Source organism: Simochromis diagramma, unplaced genomic scaffold, assembly GCF_900408965.1.
Source record: "Simochromis diagramma unplaced genomic scaffold, fSimDia1.1 OVJJ01000091.1, whole genome shotgun sequence".
NCBI lineage: Eukaryota > Metazoa > Chordata > Actinopteri > Cichliformes > Cichlidae > Simochromis > Simochromis diagramma.
Window position 1 is genome coordinate 1,021,883 of NW_024386901.1, and position 22,618 is coordinate 1,044,500.

The 22,618-nt window shown below is 40.2% G+C and overlaps 1 protein-coding gene across 1 annotated transcript in view; it reads right to left on the reverse strand.

Moving 5' to 3' along the window:
• Nucleotides 1-1,647: 1,647 nt before the first annotated feature.
• The window catches only part of tbx15 (T-box transcription factor 15), a 32,139-nt gene continuing 11,168 nt past the window's right edge, over nucleotides 1,648-22,618 (reverse strand). The window contains exons 4-8 of the mRNA XM_040034667.1: nucleotides 16,321-16,492; nucleotides 10,976-11,143; nucleotides 10,662-10,726; nucleotides 5,977-6,074; nucleotides 1,648-3,473 (exon numbers count right to left, since the gene is read on the reverse strand). Coding sequence (XP_039890601.1) covers nucleotides 2,641-3,473; nucleotides 5,977-6,074; nucleotides 10,662-10,726; nucleotides 10,976-11,143; nucleotides 16,321-16,492 — 1,336 coding nt within the window. The 3' untranslated portion in view covers nucleotides 1,648-2,640. The remainder of the gene's footprint in view (nucleotides 3,474-5,976; nucleotides 6,075-10,661; nucleotides 10,727-10,975; nucleotides 11,144-16,320; nucleotides 16,493-22,618) is intronic.

The window sequence follows — 22,618 nt, forward strand, 5'->3', positions numbered from 1 at the left end:
ATGCATTGCGTCAGCGTTTGAAGCCCGTGCCTGTGATGTGGAGCGGAGCAGATGTGTGTGTTTTATAAGCAGAGAACACTCTCTTGCGTGATTAATAATCACGCCATTTGTTGCTATTGTGGCCAAGAGGCTGCGACTGGCAAATCAGCTCTCGTAGATAGAATGTCAAGCTCCATTCAAAATGGCATGCTTCTTAGATGATATTTATCAGTCATTTCCAAGAGTTAATCAGTATATAGCTGTGAAATACAGAACATGTGGTGAGTAAAAGCATCATTATTCTGTTGATTACCTACTTTAAACAGTCTAATTTGTTTTGCTTATGCGCAACTCCTGTTTCCTCTGAGTTTGAGGCGTATGACCAAGCGGGAACCACCAAATTAAGCCAAAACGCTGTGAAAGAGCTAAAAGTTACAGTTGTTCAAATGGCCACTTGAGGCTGTAAAACAGGCCGAGCCAGATAGATTTCCATTTTACAGAATATGTTTACAGCCTGGCACAAAACAGGCGCTTGGTCTGTAGCCAGCTTCCCTGCTTCATAACAACAGCAAGGTGGGTGTGCGGGTCGGTTGGGGTGGAAAGGGGGAAGTTGTATTAAGGCTTAAAATTATGCATCTTTTTGTCCATATAACTACAACCATCTGCTAATTCAGGTCACTAAGCTGAACCTCTCATTTGCATTTGTGCTGTAGGTGACTTTTGAAGCCTTTTTTATGTAATCTAACAAATAGTATGGCCTGCTATGCAGTGCTTTGTACTCAAGAGTCACAGTCTTAGACATTTGTGCTATCTAAGAAGTGAGATAGATTGTTGTACTTTATAAGGATGTTACTTACTGCACTAACTACAGCAAATTTAATGAGAAAAAAATGTGAAAGATCAAAAACACCTCATGAAAAAGGACACTTGTCTGTAGGACCACCGTGGAACCACATTCAACTGTTTAAAAGGTATCAGTGTCGGTCAAATCCAGTCCAGTCTCTGGAAGCACTTCACAATCAAGCATGTTAGCGTAATATGATCATTTAACACTCTGCTTCTCCTTTAAATATTCTCACATCCTGCACTGAAAACACAAGTTGTCAACAGCCAAAATGCTCAAATTAAGACTTTAACGCGCAAACGAATAAGTGAATTAATGTAATGCAACGTGCTTGCATTTAGTGATCACTTAAAGTTTAAGTTACATTTTAACTGTACAGTGCTTTATTATATATATTTACAGGACTGTATCTACCTCAAAGCTGTGGTCTCTTTAAAACATGCACGTCTTTGCACTTTTGAGAAAAGCTGGAGTATCCACAGGAATCTCACAGAGAAGAGAAAGAGCATGAAAACTCCACACAGAAAGGGTTCAGCTGGGATTCAAACTAGGAACCTTGTCAAGTCCTTATATACAGTCTATATGTTACTAACAAAAACGTATTTTTTTCATCTGAATTAGAAAACGTCGTATGTTCTTAATTTTCCAGAATATTTGCCTGTACTGTTCACAGAGAGGGAAGAAATCCAACCCATGTAAATGAATTAAAACGTTTATTGAGGGTTTCTTTTTTTGTTTGTTTGTTTGTTTTTTAGGTGCTTGGCACTTGTATTTACATTTTTTTTAAAATGTTTCACAAAAAAAAGAATTACTTTGCTATTTCCCCTTTTTCACACATTTTAATAACAGATTGTCCTGTAAAATTGCTATACTGTTCAGCACTTAAATACACATCTGTAATACACGTCACAACATACTTTACTCTGTGCTGCTATTGCTTACTTTACGTCACACAACAACTTTTTAAGCTTATGTTATTGATTGCATTCGCCATCTTATACATATATTTATATATATATTTAAAACAGAATCCACTCAAAAAATAACCAATCCAGTCTTAGAGGAGAAAAGGTTGAGTTGCGTGGTGAAGTCCTGATTTCTAATGTGCATATATGCTGGCATTTTCAGGATGAAGCAAAAGTTCCTCAGTGAACTCTTGCAACAATTACCAGATTTGTGTGTTTTCACCATCTGCCACAGCATGCACCAGTTTCTCTCCTGCATGTACGTGGAGCAGAGAGTCATTCGGTGATCCGGTCCAGTTGTCTATTTCATTCCAGCCAAAAACTGTGGATTTTGTCAGCAACCACTGACACTTTGGCATTCCCAAGCTAATATGGCACAAGTGCCGAGTGAAGTAAAAGCCCTCTGTATCACATAGAAGGTTCTTTGGTTACAGAATGGCAGGAAGAGCAGATGACATTTGAGTCCCCAAAAAATCAAGTCATTTTGAAGAACCTGTTGCTTCTATTGCACAATGACACTCACAACTGATAATCCCCTCTGTACCAGAGTAAGTACACTGCCACTTCTTATAACACTGATCTGAATGAGGTTGTTGTTTCATTGCTGTCAAATTGCCGTCCTTCATTAATACAAAGATAATTAAATAATATTTTTGTCTTCCACTGTAAGTATCTTTAAAAACAAAATGTTGAGAGGACATCCTTTTTCTGAAAGCTTCCTTTGTACCTCAGTATATCTATCCTTCATGTGAAAACACTGGTTCAAACTTAACACCAAACCAGGTTCGTAGATTTACTTTTCATATTGAAGACATTAAAAACGTGGCGCCCTGCAAGGTTGGGTCTGAGTTCCTACACCATGTGCATGGACATCTGAGACGAGGAGCCATACTGACGTCCGTCACAAGAGCTGCTGCTTTGCTGGCCACCGGTGGTGTTGCTGATCATGTGCATGGTGTCCATGCTTCCGTTGGACAAGTACTGGCGCTCGGCGAATGCCCCTGCAGGAGTGGAGGAGCAGAGCAAACCGCCCTGGGGTTTCTCGGGGCTGGCGGCCAGGCGAGGAGAAGTGGGGAAGTTATATCCGTACAAATTGTAAGGGTTGTGGAGGGAGAAAGCGTTGTAGGAGCCCTGCTGCACGTGGTGGTGGCTTCCACCAAACATGTGGGCAGAGGAAGGGGCGGATCCGGATGAAGAGGACGAGGCTGAGCTGGAGCTTCCCCCGGTTTGCATCACGTACTGAAGCTGAGAGGCTGGGAATGAGCCGAGCTGACCGCTATAGCCATCCATTTTGCCCCCGCCGCCGCCACCACTGCCGCTGCCAGTCAGGGAAGCGTGAGTGCCACCCTGCATGCCGGCAGCAATCAAAGAGGAAGTCCTCTGTGGCAAAAAGGATTCAGAGGGCTGACCAGACGCCACAGCACTCCCTGCAGCCTGGAGGCGTCCATATGAACTTTCAGCCAGGCCGCCATACCCCTGTAGGGCCGCCATGTTGCTGCGAGCACAGGCAGGGTACTCCGACAGGCCCAGGTTGCAAAGCTGGCTTTCCCTACAGCCCACATTGAAGGTGTTAGGGGCCAAGTGAAAGGTTGGAGGGGAGCAGGAGGGAGAAAGGAGGTGTGCTGCACTAGAGGGAGATGGAGTTCCTGTGCTGGAGGTGGTAGGAGAAGTGCCTGTGCTGCCCCCTGCAAAACAGAAATACAGAGAGAATGAGTGAACTATACAAAAGCCAATGTGGGAGTACCAGAAACTATAATGCCTCAAAAGGCTTCTCCAAATTGCCTTAAACCTGCATTAAAAAGCGATAAAGCAGGGTATCCCTTAGGGCATGGCCACACTGTGACTGACATGTCTCGGTTTCTGTTGCATTCAACTTTTGCTTATGTTTCTTTGCAGGTTTTAGATCTCACCTTGGGTCAACACACCTGAATCACATGATTAGTTCGTTACCAGGCCTCTGGAGAACTTCAGGACATGTTGAGGAGCTAATTTAGCCATTTAAATCAGCTGTGTTGGTTCGAGGACACATCTAAAACCTGCAGGGACACCGGCTCTCGTGGACTGAGATTGCCCACCCCTGCACTAGACTGAAGAACTACAGGCTTCAAACTGAAGTTCCCATGAGATTGTGTGTTGTTATGCAAACTCAGTCAGTTGATCCAAATGGGCTTTGTCAAACCCCTGTTCTCAGACCAACTGCAGCCGTACTCTGTATACACGATCACGAACTGTTTTGTAAAATACGCCGCATTAAATATTCTGTTCTGAGGAGATTCGTGTCACCCCACATATAATACATGCATATAAGTTTGGTGGCACAAGTAAGATCCTCAGGCCAAGCCTTTCAGAGAGATGTGAAAGCTGTGAGGTATTAATCACATACTTCTGTGTTAATAAGAACTTGGCTCACGTTCATGCTGCTGTCCTAAAATTCAGTTTGAAACCGGAATGAGGAGGACGCATAACTAAATAATCCAGGACTCGCTTGGCTCGGGCTCTTCTTTTGCACCATATGCCTTCGATAATATCGCCGCAGCGCTCTGCTCAGCTCAAGGAGATGAAGGGGGGAGCTTATGAGGAGGGAGAGAAAAGAAAAGGGGGGCAAGGTAGATATATTTCGGAAAGAGAGAACGATAGTTAAGTGATGTCATGTTTTCCTCTGGATAGACGGGCTCAGGGGGCTTCAGTGCCGAGGGAGAATGCTTGATTGCTTTGAAGGGGAAAAGGGTGTCTGGTGCCATAAGAGCAAAGCTACACAGTTCCTTACAGTTACCACAGAGTGCACATGCACACAACACAGAGTCTTTATGAGATGATACAGGGTTCACTGACAGAGCAAGGACTTTAATTAAATCTTAATCACTGCGGAGAAGTTTAAAGATAACAAACACGTGTCAGCCCGCTCTGACAAAACATGGAGCATCACGTCATGCTGACCTCCGAGGGTAACATGGATCAGGTCAGCGTTGCTTTAGAGTTGCTTGAAAGCGGCGAGGCCCTTGATATGAGCCATGACTCGTTCCTGGTTGTCAACTCTGGAGCTGAGACAAAGGGAGGTGGCCCAAGTGACGCTGACTCTTGTCGTGGAGCCGTCCAAAAGCCACAGGGTTTGTTTAACGATTTTATTTGCAACGGCTACGCATGATGTGAAAAGTTCAGCAGACGCAGGCAGACCTGCCAGAGGAGCAGTGTATGGCCAAGCTCAGATGAAGGACAACCACAGCTGATATATGGAGGGAAAATATGCACATGGAGAGTTCACACTGGGACACCAATGCGCCAAGGTCATGGTAAGTACCACTGCACACAACTCTAGGTAACTGTGCAGTAATGTATTACACTACATTGTAATGAGCCCTAAAAAAAAAAGATGATGTGACATTTCAGTTATGAAAATCCAATTTTAAACCAAATACATTTAAAATCACAAAAAAAAAAAACCCGAAAGTAAAAATGTCCCAGTCAGTGATCGTTTCATGTTTGGTTTCAGTTTACAGGTTTTATCTGAAAACACAAACGAATTCATAATTACAATACTCGTACAACAAGTCGCCAGTGACAATGATGGTATCATGATACAGCGATCCTTGATGTACTGACAGTCATTCATAAACTTATTATGGTGTGTGTGTGTGTGTGTGTGTGTGTGTGTGTGTGTGTGTGTTTCTTAACCATAAATATGACTTTAACATCATCTTGCATTTCATTACCCCTGCCAAGTAGGTTATGTGTTTGTTAGCGTATGCGCGCGTGTCATTCTGTCTGTAAACACAATAGTTCAAAAAGTTATGCCAAAATTTGTAGGGGTGTAAAGTGGGGTCATTTTAACAATCCATTAAAATCTGGTTAACACCCATCAAAGTCTTCAAAGTTTACTTACTGATTTATTGGTCAAAAACTGAGAAAAAGCTTTATAATACAGAAACTTATAATTGTGTGGTGTGTTTTTCAACACATAGAAAAGAAGATCTAAAGGTTTAAAATATCGACTGAATATAGCATATTGTAAAAGGAAGCAATGATACAGTTTCACAGTCAGTAGTTTATTAGTAGGTTGGGTTTTTTTTTTTTTTTTTTTTTGCCTTACATTATTCTACTGTAATAATTTTTTTAATGTCACAAAGTTAAGGTAAATTTGTTCCTTTAAGACAGATGAGAAGGACTGCACAAATATATTTATTTACATACCTTGCTGTTTCTGCATATTTGTAAAGTCTTCAAATGTGAGTGTCCTCACTGGAGGTCTCCAGAAAGCATATGTTTCCATGATCGCCTCAAGGCCAGTCCTGACAGAGACATACAAAACCAATTTTAGGACACACACACAAACACAAAAAAAGAAATGAAAACAAGAGGCAAGTTTTTTTTAAATGAAGTTTACAATAAAAGCTGCTGCTAGGACAGAGAAAATAATATTATCAGTCATAGATTAATCACTGATTTTAAGCATGTATCTCTTTTTTTTTTAAGTCTAAAGCTTGAAGCCTTGATCAGGCTCACTGTTGTATTTAAAGTCCTAGAAGCCTGATTTTAGATAATTATGAGCTTTGATTGTTACTATAGACATTTAAATGTTTGAAATGAACACTGAAACGCTTAATGAGAACAATAACCAAAGTTTGGGGAAAGTATTCATATTTCTTTCTTCACTCTTGCAACAAAATCAGCCTTTTTAATATTTAACTTTATTTTAAAACTGTACTTTTAATAGAGTTAAATAAGGAATTTACTCGTTTCCGTTAATAGAATTAATAAACTGTGACTTGACGAGTACATAGAGGGAGAATCTAAATATACTGAAAACATCAATGGAAGAAAAATGGGCAGTGATACTCTACATGTCAGTGAGACAGCTAGAAACATCGGGAGCTGGGGTGGGTTTGAGATATATAATGTAGATGGAGAGAGAGGTGGGATAAACCAGAGTCCAGCTAGGAGGAAACTGGGGCCATTAAAAAGGAGCAGAATTTTAGTGTGCATATAAATCTGAGGTGACATTTCATCCTGAATCTGTACATGGTTCTCCTTCCTGCTTGGTTTACTTCCCCACATGGCGCTCGGCTCTGGCCCAGGCAAAGCAGCGTCCGCTCTGCTCCCTGTGTTATTTTAGGGCCACCAGCTCCCTGGCTGTGGCAGCTCGTTAGTGCGCCATGCTGATCAGCCCAGCCCTCATCATCACTGCACTCATTCATACAGTTGCACTGCTGCCGCGGGACCAAAACCCAACAAATGAGCTGTATCCCTCCACCGGGCCATAAAGCCTGGTCACCAGACAACTGACAACACCCCCATAACCGTAAGGCTGAGAGAGGACCGCATTAAGATTCAACAAGAAACTCAGAAAAAGGAAAACAAGATGGTGCTTAATTTGAGAATTAGCAGTGCAAGTTTGGCCTTTCTATTAATTTGGAATTTCCCCTGAATATGGAATCGGTTGGTAATGCTTCACAGCAAATGAGCTGCACATTCATTTTACAGCTTAAAAACCCAAAGAAAGTACCTTAGGTATTTTTTATAACTGTTTATGTCACCCATATCCGATACTAATAGAAGCTGAGTAACGTTTAAAAGACGCGCGTGGCAATAATAACAAAATATGTCACACCTGCTTTTATGTGCGCAGCTGCCTGTTTCCACTGCTTTCAGTTGCAGCTGCAGCACTTTTACATTTTGCTCAACCTGGCTGCAGAGAAGGCAAATCAAGAGAGGGTTAGTATTTTATTAGGGGGCGAGCAAGGTTTGGTTTCACTGGAAATTACCTTGATTTTCCTTCCTATCTAGTGTTTACCACAAGGTGACAAGAAAGATGTGAACTAAACGACTGTCGTTACTCATTACAGATAATTGTGACTTGTTCAGGCTAAGCACAGGAAATGTTAATTGCTTTTATCTCGTCTGTCTCACCTGTTGACCTTTCTAACCCTAATCTGACACATTAGCCACCAAGGATACATGTGCACATAATAAAATTACGAACGACTCCGCCTGATCTGTCCGTGCAGCTGGAATTTCTTGGCTTTGCCAACACACATCGGCATTTGCTTCAGACAACATCCACTGACTGCTCACAGGAGCCACTAACCTAACAAGCTGCACCTGATGCTGATGCCAGCATCCAATCACTGCCACATCGGAAACTGCATCCAAATCGATGATAATGTCAGTCAGACATGGTCGTGTTGCAGGATTTTTCCTTGATAGACAAACTTTTGACCAAGAGAAAAATCATGATTATCATGCTAATTTCATTAGCATGAGGTTAATTATTTTTAACCTAGTTTTTGCTAATTGTGGTTTCGTTTATCATCATTTGATCATCAAAATGTTGAGAAATCTTGTGAAAATAATTCAGGGGATGCAGAAGCATCTGCCCTTGGCCCTATCTCTTGTATTAGCAATGTTGCAGTTAATAATAATAATAATAATAATAATCATGATGATGATATATGATCATTTATTGCATTTATGCCCTAATACTGGGTTGACCTTCATAATTCAAGATTTGCCAAAGTGTAATTATAATCAGACGTTTATGTTTGATTGAACTGAATATTTGTAGTTTTTTTCTTGATTAAAAATCAGACCTGACTGTGAGCTGGAAACACGCCGTATCTACAGTTACATTTCATATTGAGCTAATAACTTCATCCTGTGTGACCAAACTCCCAAATCACCATAATTATGCTGAAACAGCAGCATGAAGGTCAAAGGTCAGAGCTGCAGCTCGCTAACAATATTCATGAATGACGCAATAAAAAAAAAGAAATCAGCTCCGACACAAAGCATGAAATTCAGAATGACTGAGAGAGGGCTTTTAAGGTAACAGAAGCAGTCTGAAATCTCAGTGTGTCCTGGCCAAATCTGAACCAAAACAAATCCCAGACGGGCGTGAAGGGAAGGAATCCTGAGCAGTACGTGAGGATCAATTCATTTTCTCTCTCTAAAGACAAATCTCTTGTGCTCTGTTATCTTTTCATCTGTAGCTTTTCTGCAATGAAATTCTAATGCCAGTTCATAAATCAAACGGTCTATTGTCTGAAAAACGAAAAAAGATGTCTCAAATATCTGTGCGCCAATAATGCGGACCAGATGAGGGGGCTGCTTTCATGTGTGGAGACCCCTTCTCTTTCCTCCTCTCCTCCACTATGTTATAGATATAGGATGATTCAGTGACTGGGTGCAACAAGGCGAATCAAGAGAAAAGAGGGGAGGAGACGAGAGGAGGGGGATAGAGGCAGAAGGAAAGGTAAACAGTGATGTAGAACATCTAAGAAAGCATCAGGATAAAATCCAACATAATCAATAATGTTGTTAGTTAGCCTGAAACGTAAGTAGAAGTAAGTCTTCCACAGCGCAGAGTCAGACTGCTGTCTCTGGCTAACATCACACAGTAACAAGACAGTAATGACAACATGTCCCAGTGCAACCTTTTACCGTGCGACAATAAGAGTCAAACCATTTTTGTATTGTGTTTCATTTGCCTTTTGTTTGGATTTGTGTCAGGAAGAGGAGAGCAAACATATCTCACGGAATTCTGGTTGTAATTCATAGCGACTAAATGGCCGGCTTCACTGCTTCATAGGTCGTGTGGGAATGTGGGCATGATTAAAAAAGAAAGAAAACACGAGTACAGACAGTGTTAATATTCCCGTAATATGGATATGGTGGTTTTCAGGTCAAAGCATGTCTAGACGTCTAGGTTAAACTGGCCTAAATTTAGTTGCATGTAGCCGTTGTTCCAATCACATTTTATGGCTTTATTTCAGTCTGAAGCAGGTCTTAAGTGAGTGATGAAATTTTAGGGGTTTTATGGAGCTAAATGTCTAAAATAAAAACAATCAGCCCACTTTGAAGCTAAAGGTGAGCGTAAGAGAGATGAAAACTTGGTACCTTTGACAAAATGTGGAAAAACTAATAATCAGCTCACAGCAGATGTCAGAGACAAGCAAATATTTACAGTTAAGATTAAAGATGTATGGATACTTGTTCATTAGCTAGTCACAGTGCAGCAAACCATATTCTAGGACCAGCAACATGCACCCACTTGTGTTTGAGCCAGAAGTAACAATATTTGGACGAGGTGATGGAGAGGCAGGTTTACCGCTAAGCTCAGTTAATAAGCTGCACAGGTGCCATATATCAGTTCCAAGCAACAGACTAGTAAAATACTCAAATTTACTCAAAGGTTAAGTACAAACTTCTTGGACAGTCTATACATCCCGGCAAGTAATATTATTTGTTGGAAAGGCACCAACAACACAAACATAGTTGGGCCTTTACTTGAATCAGTATTGATATAACCGGGCATTAGCTACAACCCTTTGTCACAACACCTTTCAAAGCAGAAACAACTCCTAGCTTTAAGTCTTAATAAAATCAAAAAGTGGAAATAAATAAATACATAATAAATACATACATCAGTATCTGTTCAGTGTTTTGACAGCGTTTGACATTGATTTCCAGTTTCAACCTGTTTATGCATGTACAGGTTATTATTCTAAGACCTGAAATTCAGAGGAATGAAACAATGAAAGCAAAAGAGAACAAACGTTGTTTTCTCTCGCTTGTGCATCAGTGTGTCTGTCTGTACTGCAGATCTGGGCAACAGCTGCATGTGTGCTATCTTCAGAGGATTATTTCCACAATAAAGGTCACACAGTGCAACAATTAGCATGGGGTTCTTTGTTTACCCCCCATAGAGTCTAACAACATAGAGGTTAGATTGATTGGAGAATCTGAATCACGTGGTTGTTATTTATCTCTTTGCATGTGTCAGCTAAGACTCAGTATAACTGCTTTGGCTGATAACAGAGACAAAGCACTGAAGACACCTAAGGAGGGCGTATTGCCTGGATGATGTTGTAACAATGTACCTGTTTCTTCCAGAGTCTCTGAAACCTTTGGCAAATGGGTTGCGGTCAATCTTTAGTCTGGTAATCTGCAGAAAAAGACAACATAGAAAGAGACATTTTATTTATAAACTTTCAAAAATGCTTGAGTAGAAAATGCCATCGCTATAAACTGTGAGGATTTTTAAGAAAGCAGATTATATAAAGGGATTTTTTTAAGCTTTTCTGAGATGAGTAATTTCAGAGCACTTCTGAAATTACATCTGATTTCTTTTTTTGTTTTAAAGTAATATCCTGTAATCAGTTTTTACTATGGTGATAAAATCAGAGATGAATACCTGCTGGTTCTGATAAGCAGTGACTGTGGTAAAGACTGTCTCAGGGAAGCTGAAGGTCTTAACTCCTTCCCCGCTGGGCACTGGTTTGTTTGGAGACAGTTCACTGCTGAAGTCCTTCCTGATGACATGAACACGAGGCTGATACTTGTGCATGGAGTGGAGGATGATCTGTAAATATGAGAAAAGAAGAGAGTGAAGTGCAGTCAGTCATTTTGTGTGAATGTACGCAGGGGTGCGTAATCTGTGAAGGATGATCTCGGTAGTTACAAATCTGTGTGTGAATGCGTTATAGGTGCCTTGAAATGTACAAAACACTCAAAATACAACATAAAACCTCCGTCCTAAAAAAACAAAAAAACGCTTTCTTGTAAACATCAATTAGCTGCACTGATTCCCAAGCAGGGCTACGTGACATTAAGCGGAAACAAAGTTCTCACTGCAGTGACGCTGGCTTGAGGATTATTTCACATTATTTCACAGCAGAGCGGAGGCGTCAGACAGTGTCGGCCCCAACCTCGCCTCAGGCTTTCAGTCTGCTCCTGATTAATCTGAGAGTGAGAAAACCTCCCCAGAGCCAAACACCCACAACCCCCCCACCACCTCAGCACTCTGTTACAACAGAGGGGGTCATTTCAAACTAGAGCCGCAGGGGGAAAACACCTCTGAATATCAAAAACATTACATTCAGTGTTCCAGACCTCAAATCACACACACTACACGCACACGAATCATGACGGGGCATCTGCGTGGAGACGCATGTGCTGATCTGCAATCCTCATTTTAAAGACATGTCTCCATCTGTGTTGCTCGGTATTCATTTTTGTGGTGTTTTGGCATGCTCTGCCCAGTGATGACCTGCCAATCAAACTGCGTGGGCGGGTGCTGTGGTGTATCTTTACCCGGGTGGTCAGAGGAACGGTCTCCAGGCAGCACGTCCAGGCGTAAGTTTTGCACCATGGAAAAAATACTTTCACATTTTGTGGGTTGTTTTCAGACTACGTTTGTTTCAATTGATAAAACAGAGCTGCGAAAAAAAATTGATCTTGGAGATTTTAATGTTCAAATCAAACAAGTTTCAATTCGTATTGTCTGCCACTCCAACCATAAGCGCTCAAGCAAAATCCAGTCGTATTTGCAGTTTATTTACAGACTTTAAATAAAATGTAAATTATCAAAAAGAAAAAAAAGTTAAAATAATGAAACAACTATCTTATGGTTCAAAGTCACACTTTGACTCGCTGAACTCAGAACAAATGACTCAAGGAGCAGCCAGAGGACATCAGCTGACAGTTGTTCACGCTCAAATACAATTATTTAATAAGTGGTGTTTTCATTTCCGTGGTAGGTAATGACGTTCTTTGGACCCCCTTTGAAAATAATCTGGACATTCACACCAGGGACACCAACACATGCACATAACAGATGTCGCGTGCATGTCCACCAAGTTAGATCCCGTTCAATGTCTAAGGCACATTTGGCTTTAATTGATTTTTTTAAAAACCTAGTTAAAACACTTTAATGACCATAAACAATTAGTAATCAAAGCAAGCCTGTGATTTCAGCTGTGAAAACGGTCGAGGATTCACTGACTGTATATGAGTCAGCTGTGTCTCTGGAAGGTCTTTTGCTCAGTATAAAAGAAAAAGGGGCAAAGGCCTCAAAGCAGACTGTAGAAACATCTTCTGTGGCATTTTGAACGGTTTCACACAGCAGCATTGATACGTTACCATGCAATGGATCATTAACAAAGAACAAAACAGAAGTAACAAAAAATGTTTTGGCTAGTCGAGTCTGCTTTAGCATTTTATTAGGTTTTCCCATAGAACAGTGAGAGAGGGACAGCATGAGGCAGATTTGAAGCTATAAGAATGCAGACTGAGGGTAATGAGTCCATGCAGGCACTGAGGTAAGAGAAGCTTTTAGCTTGCAGCACGGTTTCCCCCGTGTGCAAATGACACAAAACTGCTGGACGGAGAGTTTTCACCGCATTTGAAAAATAAAAGCAAAAAAAGCAAAGTGCAATCTTGATATAAAACAGTTACACTGTTGCTTTGACTAACATTCAACAGTCTTGCAAAAATACTTCCAAATTAATTGCATGTTGATAATAACTGCAGTTTAAAAATACAAATAAAATGTGAATGCATTAGTAATACAATAACATAGTTTAAAAAGTGTACTTGTTTGTAATCTCTTACCAACTCAAACAACACACACTTTAAAAAAATGTAATTAGTTTGCCAAAAAAAAGGCAAAACAAAAAGTTACAGTAATTTGGTTGATATCATTACTGCTAATATTTTTATGTTCAGATTTTCTATAGAATAGCATTATTATGTAAAATGATTTATATTATAAGAATATTATATATAAGTTCCTGCTGGATTTGATGTCACTTTAGATTATTTTAAATTCCACAAGAAATTCTTGTCCATTTTATTTCATGTCATTTATTTTACGGTTATGTTAACATAAAGAAATTCATTATAAAATAATAATTTACAAAAAATAAACAACATAATATGAAAAACAATATGACATGACTTGTTAAAGTTAATGACATGATTAAGTTAATGTGTTTTTATATTATTGCTGTGTTATTTTGAATTGAGCAACCTGGGCATTTCTTTCATACTCGACCAAAACAGAATGATGGGATGAATTTTATCCTTAATGAATGACGGAGCGCTGCAGGTTAAAAGAGTATCTAAAGTCGTACAGTCAACAATAAATCATGTTGTTTAAGCTGATAATGTTTTGTATATGTGCTCTATATTTAACCCCTGTCTCTAAATATCTCGAGGTGGACTTCCAGCACTGTCTGCGCTTTACTTTTAATTCTGATTTTTGATTGTTTAGCTTTACACAGGTGAGATCACCTCATATCTGCTGACAAGTGCTGTGAATGGATCAAGTTTTTATTGTAAAATGGCAACGCTGCTCTGATAATGCGCTCGGAGAGACGTGCAAAAATATTGATTTTGCTCACAGACTGCTTCTGTTGTGACACCTGATGATTCATGGTTTCTGTTTGTGATGAGGCAGACATTTCACGACACCACAAGTCAGGAGGATAAGTGAGACGTGGTGAGGTTTCCCACACAGGAAGCTCCAAAATTAATTTTCTTTGGCCTCTAAAGACCCTCCAGGGAAACAAAGACCCTAAAGCCGAGCAGCAGGAAAGGAAAGACAACCTCCCGTCACTCTGAAGAAGCCCTTCAAGCGAATCGTCGCGCGCTGACGCCCAGATGTTGTTACTTTTGTCACCACTGAGCTGATGTGATCATCTGCAGAGCAGCAACCTGCCGTGCCCACGCAGTGCGCTGCACAAATGTGGAACCCGCCATTTTGTCACAGAGCAGGAGACGTCTCTGTCATGGCGGTGTCACTACAAGGCTTCTATAAAAACTGTATGATCTTTTTTCTCAGTAACAAAGTTGATTTGTAGCAACAGAAACTCTGATCTCTCAGACAGGCACTGTGTCATCCTTCCTCTCTTAGCACCAGCTCTTCTTTAGTTTCTAAAAGCACATGGAGTTCATGCAGACTCGAGATGACAGACTTTTATGGCGGCTGTGGCTAGCATGTTAGCAAACAGGTTGATATTTATACATCAAACAGGTTGCTGAATTTAGAATAAACTTAACTTTTGATTGACTTGTTTCCTCCACCAGTGTTGATAAGAAAAAAGTAACTTTCGAACTCTACTCCAACAAATCACTCAGTGTTTATGCAACGTCTGCTGCTGGCGATTGCTGACGTCATAGGTAGCAGTGCTGCTACACAAACAACCTTAGGTAGTTTTCATATTATCTGTATTATATTTGGCCAATTTTTCTGTTAGCTAGGGCTAAGCATAAGAGGACAATTAAACTAACAGCTTTCACCTATTATAATTCCGTTCACATGAAACTCATTTCTACTTTAAGAGGAGGAATCAAGTGGAAATACAGGACTGATTTTAGCTTGCTGGCCACTTGCTGATTATATATAAGGAGGGCAATAAATCAGACAAATTATGGGCGAAGTTTTTGCTTTACAGTTAAATATTTCACCTATGAAGCCCGGATAACATATTTTAAGCAGCCAAGAAGCAATAAGAGGCTCACTATAGCTAACTACCTCTGTTACTGACTGGATACAAGCAGGGCAGTAAATCAGAGAGACTGTGGTCAGACTTAAAATTTAGCACAGTGATGTGGCTGCTGGAGTGTACTACAAATCAAATTCAATCATTTAAATGACCTTAACAAAATCCCCCAAGGAAAGGAAAATGATATATTCAAACAAGGAAATTTTTAATATCTTTCCACTTTAATCCTCTAAATGAGCTCAGAGCAGCCCATCCTTCGAAAAAGGGGGCGGCCTGAGCGTGAATGCACTATATCTGGTTCGATTCTGAACAAGTCTCACGGATCTGTGAGTCCCGAAAGCGTAAAATCTACAAAGAAACGTGTCAACTTTCATTTCAAGAAAACACTTCAAAACATTTCCATCCACAAGCTGCCACACAGCTCCAGGAGTGCAGCGAGTGCATGTGTATAAATCACAGCATGAACATTTAAACCAAATGCAGCTCAGATAGGTCACTCTGTTTGTGTATGTCGTTGTGGTCCAAAGTTTTATCCGCACTGCTGCTTCAGCTTTTATTTAAAATATTTCTAGATTTTGTTCTAAGATATAACGACGAACATAAACGACGATTCCAAAACTTTTATTTGCAAATTTTAAAAACGTAATGTTGACAAATAATCTGCTTTGTATTCAGATTATTTAGCTGCGTAGCACCATTTACTCACATTTGATTGGCCTTTGGGTCCAGTGGCCTTAAAGTTGCACATGGGCCCTTCAGCAGCAGTTTAAGAAAGTGAGCTTAAAATTAAACCATTAACATTTTACACTGCATGATTTGAAGTTATCATTTCATGTCATTGTTGTAAATATGCTTGTACTACTTTACATTATTTGGGAAACATCGAAATTATTGCACATGGACTAGCAAGAGAGGAGGCGAGCATGACTGATCTAGTGTTTTGTAAGTAAGTTCTACTCTTCATGTGTCTTCACTGTTAAGTCAATACAAAAAAATCATCTTATTAAAGGAACTTGTAGAACTTGTATTTTTTAAAGTTACAAATCAGTCAGCCATGAAGAAATGTGCAGTTGATCAGCTTTGTTATAAATTCCAGTCACAGGAAGAATTTGCTTATTTCACACTACAATTGTGGAGGGGATAGATTTGACCAGACATCAAAGTGGAAGTGATGAAACATCCAGACTCAAAAGTGCCATAACAGATGTTTTGTTGTTGTTAACTTAGTAGCAGAGAAAAGTCTTGTGCTTACATGCCCCTGGTCATCCAGCTCGTTGTTGGTGAGTTTGAGCTTGTCAAAGCTGACCACCTGCCTCATCCACGTGTCCCCTGAGGCCAAAGAATCTGGGTGGATGTAGACCCGCGGAGGAACCGGAGAGTCTGCGTTTCCCGCCACCATCCACTTGGAGCTGTGGTACACATACCTAGAAAACACAGTGGGAAACCTGGTTTAAGCAACGCTGGCGCACACAAACGGATACACGAGGATGAGTCTGAGCTTATGCTAGAAATACAAAGGTTTCATTTGACATTGCATGTTCTAGAAGACCTGTGCATGTTTAAATCGAGTAACTCTAAATGTTATTGTAAACTTGTTTTTTTCTATGTCTCTTCACTGAGACTTCTGCTTTGATTTCTTAATCATGTTCCCCAGAAAGTTAGTCCATGACTAGTATTCCCTCCCCACTTCACTGTTTTGAAAACTCATTTGAGGTTATTTGAGGGTTAGAGGGGTTATTATAAAGCCTGTTTGGATTTCAAATAAGCTGGAGTGACTTTCTTTTTTCGCTTCGCTGGAAAACAAACTCCAAACACTCGGCCACGTTGCCACAACACCGGCTGTTAAAAAACTCATCTGCTGTTTCTTCATTGCGCTTGAAATTTCTAACAAGCACAACATAAAATATTCCATATGCAGTCGCACGCTCTGCTGCATAGTTTCAATTAAGCAAAGCCGTAATATTTGACGATGTTGTGTGTGAGTTTGGGTACAATGGGGCGACCCACCCATTAAACAGCAGGGAGAGAGGGAGAAGAAAGCGAGAGAGAAAGAAAAAAACACGACAAAAGTAACTGACTTTTACCCTCATTTTAAAAAGAAATGACAAGCCACAAGTTAACTCTGTGTGTGCTGATTAAAAACACAGGAAAGGACAAAGAAAGGAATGAGTGCGATGGAAAACAAGGGAATAATGCAAGAAACAATGAGGGGGAATTAAAATGCGTGGAGACGAGATGGGCGGCCTTCGGGAGAGACGGACACAATGAGGGAGATGAAATCAGCAGACGGAAAGGTGAAGGAGAGATAGGAGTGAAGCGCCGAGAGAGGCTGAGAGTGAGTGCGGGAGAGAGAGTGGGAAGCACAGCTGTTTGCTTTTAGTTCTGGCCCTGCGCTCACTTGAAAGTGTTTTATCTGCAGCGTCTCTGCCAAAGTCATCACTCACCCCTGAAACATGGACAAAACTCTCATTTGGTCCTTTTGTTATTGCCTTGAAGGGCTGCACCACCCCGTTTTACCACACATTTATGTCCAAGACAAAAAATAAAAAGAATATACCAACTCGGCCTCTTTGTGAGCATTTGAAAAAGCATATAGGGGGTGTTTTTGGGAATGCTGGCAAACACACCCTCTGGCCACCATATTGGAGCTAAAGTCAGTATGCTATATTACATTTGTAAGTAAATGTTTGTCAGACAGGAGGAGTGGTTCATGCTTTGTTTGGGAGCTTTGTGTTTTTCACTTTGCGCTGCATTGTTGTTTTTTAACTTTTGCTTTTAGGAGCCTTGCATGTTTAAAAAGAATGAAGCTTAGCCAGTAAGATTAAGTCCAAGGAAAGTTAGGATTGAGAGTCCCGTTTTTGCATTGCTACAACCTGGAGCATTTAGCCATGACCCCTTACATATGTCTATGACACTCCAACAGCTCGCACACATCACAGCATTGAAAAGCCTGGGAAGGCCCGTGTGCTGGGTACACTGATGTGTGCGTTTTTAGCAAACAAACTCTTAAAAATCCTCACAAGAACGTTTTCAATGCTGGACTAGTAAAAAGTCATTCAGCTTACTTAATATGTTTTCTTAAGTGGCTTGGACTTGAGGAGTGAAGACGCATACGCACACACAGACACCGAGTGAACTGCAGGCTGCATCTGCAAATGGTCTTTGTTAACAGCCTCGTGTCTAATGCACTCCACAACCACACAAGCCAAAGTTTTCATTGGTATTTCTTCCTCTCTCTCCCCTGTTTGTTACACCATAAACAGCGTAATCATCACAGGAATCCAGTTTTCAGCAAACCATGACGAAGCTGAATGTTTCTGCACAGTTTGCAGAAACCACATGATGAGATGCCATATTAAGCCAATTTGATTCTGGGGGGTTTTTACACTCATTATTCCAATCCATTTCATCATTCATTAATCTATGATGGATTCGTTCTTTGTGGATTTCCCACGCACCAAAACATGAGTTTACATGAGATTTCTCCCCACTCCTGATCACTGTTATGACATGTTTTTACCTGGTGTTTTGACCTGAACAGGTGTAATAATAATATAATATGTATCTTCCTTTTTTTCTCTTTTTTTTGCTCCATTTTTGGTCTCCACCAAAATTGAATAAAATAGCGGTTGGTAATAATTCTCTGGTTGTTTGTTATCATAAATGATAACATATATACTCCCACACTGAAACTTTATAACAAATACATCTTCTTCCCGATTGTAAATATCAGTTAAAATATAACATGTATAAAAGGTATTTATTAAAATGTCTTTGCTTGCTATTAAATGCAGAGGTTTGGTACAGTTAACAGAAATCCCTATTTGACTACCGTGTTATCTAATATCACCTCCACACATGGCCCTGACTTTTGACCTTAACACAAACACACATGCATATGCAGACCCACAAAGGATGCCAGGCGTTTCTGTAATTTCCTGTTTGGACTGCTGTTTAGGGTTATGCTCAGCGTAGTAGAGAACGTGTTAAGAAACGAGGAAACTTTAGCCCCAAACAGGACTGGAAATCTGATTAGTCCCTCGCTTTCATCTTCCATAAATCTGCCATCTGGCACCGGCACGATCAATAACGACCGGACTTTATGTGACACTCTTACTGGGCAGATGGGGGTGAGGGGAGGGGAACTCCGTCCCTCAGCCATCACCAAACCATACAGCTGACAAAACTGAACTGCAACGCCTGGCCCAATTCTCAATTTTCTCTGTCTCTCACACACACAGACACACAAACACACAGTCATATAGACTGGGACACTGAAACACACAAATAGAAAAACACACAAGAAAAAAGAAGGGAAAAATGGTTGTCAGTCTGTATGTGTCTGTATGCATACACGTGTGTGTGTGTTTGTCCAGCTCATCACACATATACTCTTACAGAGGCTGGCATGCACATAAAAACACACATTTACACACTTGCCAAGCCCGGACAGTATATTGAGTTACTGTACTGACAGAGTAAATATTGCTATTGAGTTACCATTCAGGGTTGACTTCTGAGTTTGTAAGAGAAGACCAGCAGCTCTCCGTACGCATACACGTGTGCTCTTGATTTTCTATGCTTGGGAGGCCCAAACTGCCCTGCGAAGTTATTTTGTAAGTTCTCACAGGACCCGTGAAGCAGGGTTACTGTTTATAAGACAAATACTGGGATTATTCAAAGCTGAAAGTGGGCTTAGGGTTCAGATGAGGTACCGGTTAAGGCTGATGTCAAAGTGGTCCTCATAAGTATGTCAGACTGAAGGCCCATGAGGCGTGTTTCCCCTTTGAGTACGCATTCCTTAATGTTAGGCTTCACTCATTTTTATATGTGTGTTTCTATTTATATACAAAGATCTAAGGTCCTCACAAACTGCCATAAAGAAAAAGAATGTCTGGAATTGATGTGATTACATGAATCTGGCTTTGAACGATCAGATGAGTTTTGAGGAATGAACGGCTGTGCATGCAAATCTGACAAGGCTCTTTGGGTGTGTGTGTGTGTGTGTGTGTGTGTGTGTGTGTGTGTGTGTGTGTGTGTGTGCTGTTGCTCTTTTAATTGTTTCTGAGTATCATATGGGTTCTTTTATTCCTATACTTATGAAGATCAAACAGCAGTCAAGAAGGTTGATTTACTTTTACAACTTGACTTCAATTTTCAGTGGAGACTATGTTTAAGATATAGTTGGTGAACCCTGGTTGGAGGAATTACTGTCTATCTTTGGCTGTTTCTGTGCCTTTTCTACGTGTGTGTTTTTCTGCTTCAACACAAAAGAACCAAACACAATCCTAACAGAATATTTGCTAATAGAAGCAAATAAACATTTGTTTAAAGAAAGTTAAGGACAGTCAATTTGTTCAGAGGGGATATGTAGGATATAGTTGTTCAATGGCCACAATTAAAAGCTATGTAAAAGTTATACATCTATATAATGTTTAAACTTAGAATAGGTTTTCTTCTTCTTTCAAAATGAAGTCAATTTTCCAGTCAACGTACATTTACAGCATTTTTAAAATTAAGATGGGATTAGTTTATAGGGTTGGGAAACTATGATTGACCCCGTGACTAAAGTAACGTAATTATTTTTGCATACATCTGTCTTTTATCCCTGTAGATGTCTGTGAATATGTTGGTGGCTGTTTGATCCATTTTCCCATTTCTGTGCAGGAACCTGCGCATGTTAAAGCAAAACTGCAACGTGCACTGCCACACACTCGAAGCAAAGAGGTATGCTTGAGGAGCCAGACAGACCCCACGCTCAGTGGCCTTAACTCAGAACGAACCAAATGACTGTCCACATAAAAGAAGTGTAATATATGGAGATTTAATGAGCGTGGTACCAATGAGACGTTCCTAAGCAGGGGCAGGGAGCCCAAGTAAAGCAAGTCGATTCCAATAAAGACCTTATTTCCAGACCCCAAACTCCCTGGGACTCTGAGACACACCAGTGACAGCTCCCAGCTCAGTTTGCAAAGCCCTGTGGTAAATTCCCCAGCCAGGAAGAAAATCCTATTTAATTTTACAAGATCTTCTGGCCTCTAAAAATCCTCCATGTCTTGGTTCGCTGGTGGGAGAGCAAGGAGAGGCGGCAGGGCAGAACGTCTGCTATACGCTCTGGTGGAAAACTTTACATTATTAAACAATGAAATGAAATGAAGGGTGCAGGGAGGTCAAATAAAATGCACTGATTGCAGAAGTCACTTTATTTTAATTTGCTAATTTGTCTTTTATGCAGACTTTTATTTCTTCCTGATGAATGAATTTTAATTGAGTTTGAGTGGTCGTGGGGGGAGTGGAGATTCTCTGCAGGGAATGACATGGTTTTGTTTCGCAGAAAGAGAGGGGATCTATTTGTGGTGCACTCAGCTTTTGAACAAATAGTCACTCTCACACGAAAACAAACTAGCTCGCTGCAATCATCTTCCGTGCAACAAAACTATCTGCTTTAAAAATATGCCCTGTAAAACACTGCCGATACACTCAGATCTACCACACACACGCAATTATGTTGCCACTAAGTCAGTCAATTTGATCATTATTAATACATACATGTTTTTAAAGTGCTATATCAATTTATCTATCCAGGCAAAAGAAAAAAATTAAAAAGCTGTTTATGTTTTCTCATCATTGAAAAACATTGTTTAAAAACCCTAACATCTGAAATTAAATCCACGCTGCAAGTTAAAAACACACTTCCAATTTAAGCTGAAGATGCCAACCATAACTTTTGGATTATAAGAACTAACATGAATATTTTCTTAAACTATAGCTAAAGAAGGAAAAGTATTATTATTATCAAACATAAGACAGGTTCCGTTTTTTTCTTCTGAATTTTGAATATTGATTATGATGATGCAACAAGCGCAATAAAAAAAACTGCAGCAACAGAGCAGGAGAGAAATGGAAAATGTGTTTAATGCTCAAAAACACTTCATCGTATAGCTCACGGCTAAATAGTTGCATTATAAACATCACTAAGTATGAAAAGAGCATCGCAGAGAGGTTAAAATGTAAGAAAAAGGCTTCGCCACTCTGTGACAGACTGTTTGGATCAATTGTTCAGCAACTGAAGTTCAGTTTTAAACAACTTCACGGAATCTAAAGAAGTGTCTGTGGTGAAGTTAAAAGCCAAAAAACAGAAACTTATGTAGCAGAAATCACTCCATGAACTCAGAAAAGCTTCTGAAATCCACTGTCAGTGAACGCACCGCAGTAGTGCTGAAGGATATAGAGGCTTTTTGTGTGGGGACATCCAGATTAAGTCTTTGACAAGGAAGGTCTTGATTATTTCAGCAAGACAGTGGCACACCACAATCTGCACATATGACAACAGCACAGGAAACAAGGGTGCAGGTTCTAAACTGCCCTGTCTGCAATCAGGACCTATAACCTATCATTTAATCCATGTTTTTTCCCCATTTCCCCAAAAAATGTATAAAACTTCAGATCTTAAAGATTTGATAGGTGCTGTGGTACTAGTTTCACTTAAATAAAGATTTGCATTCTGTTTTTATTCACATTACACGACAGCACACCAACCTTTTTAGAAC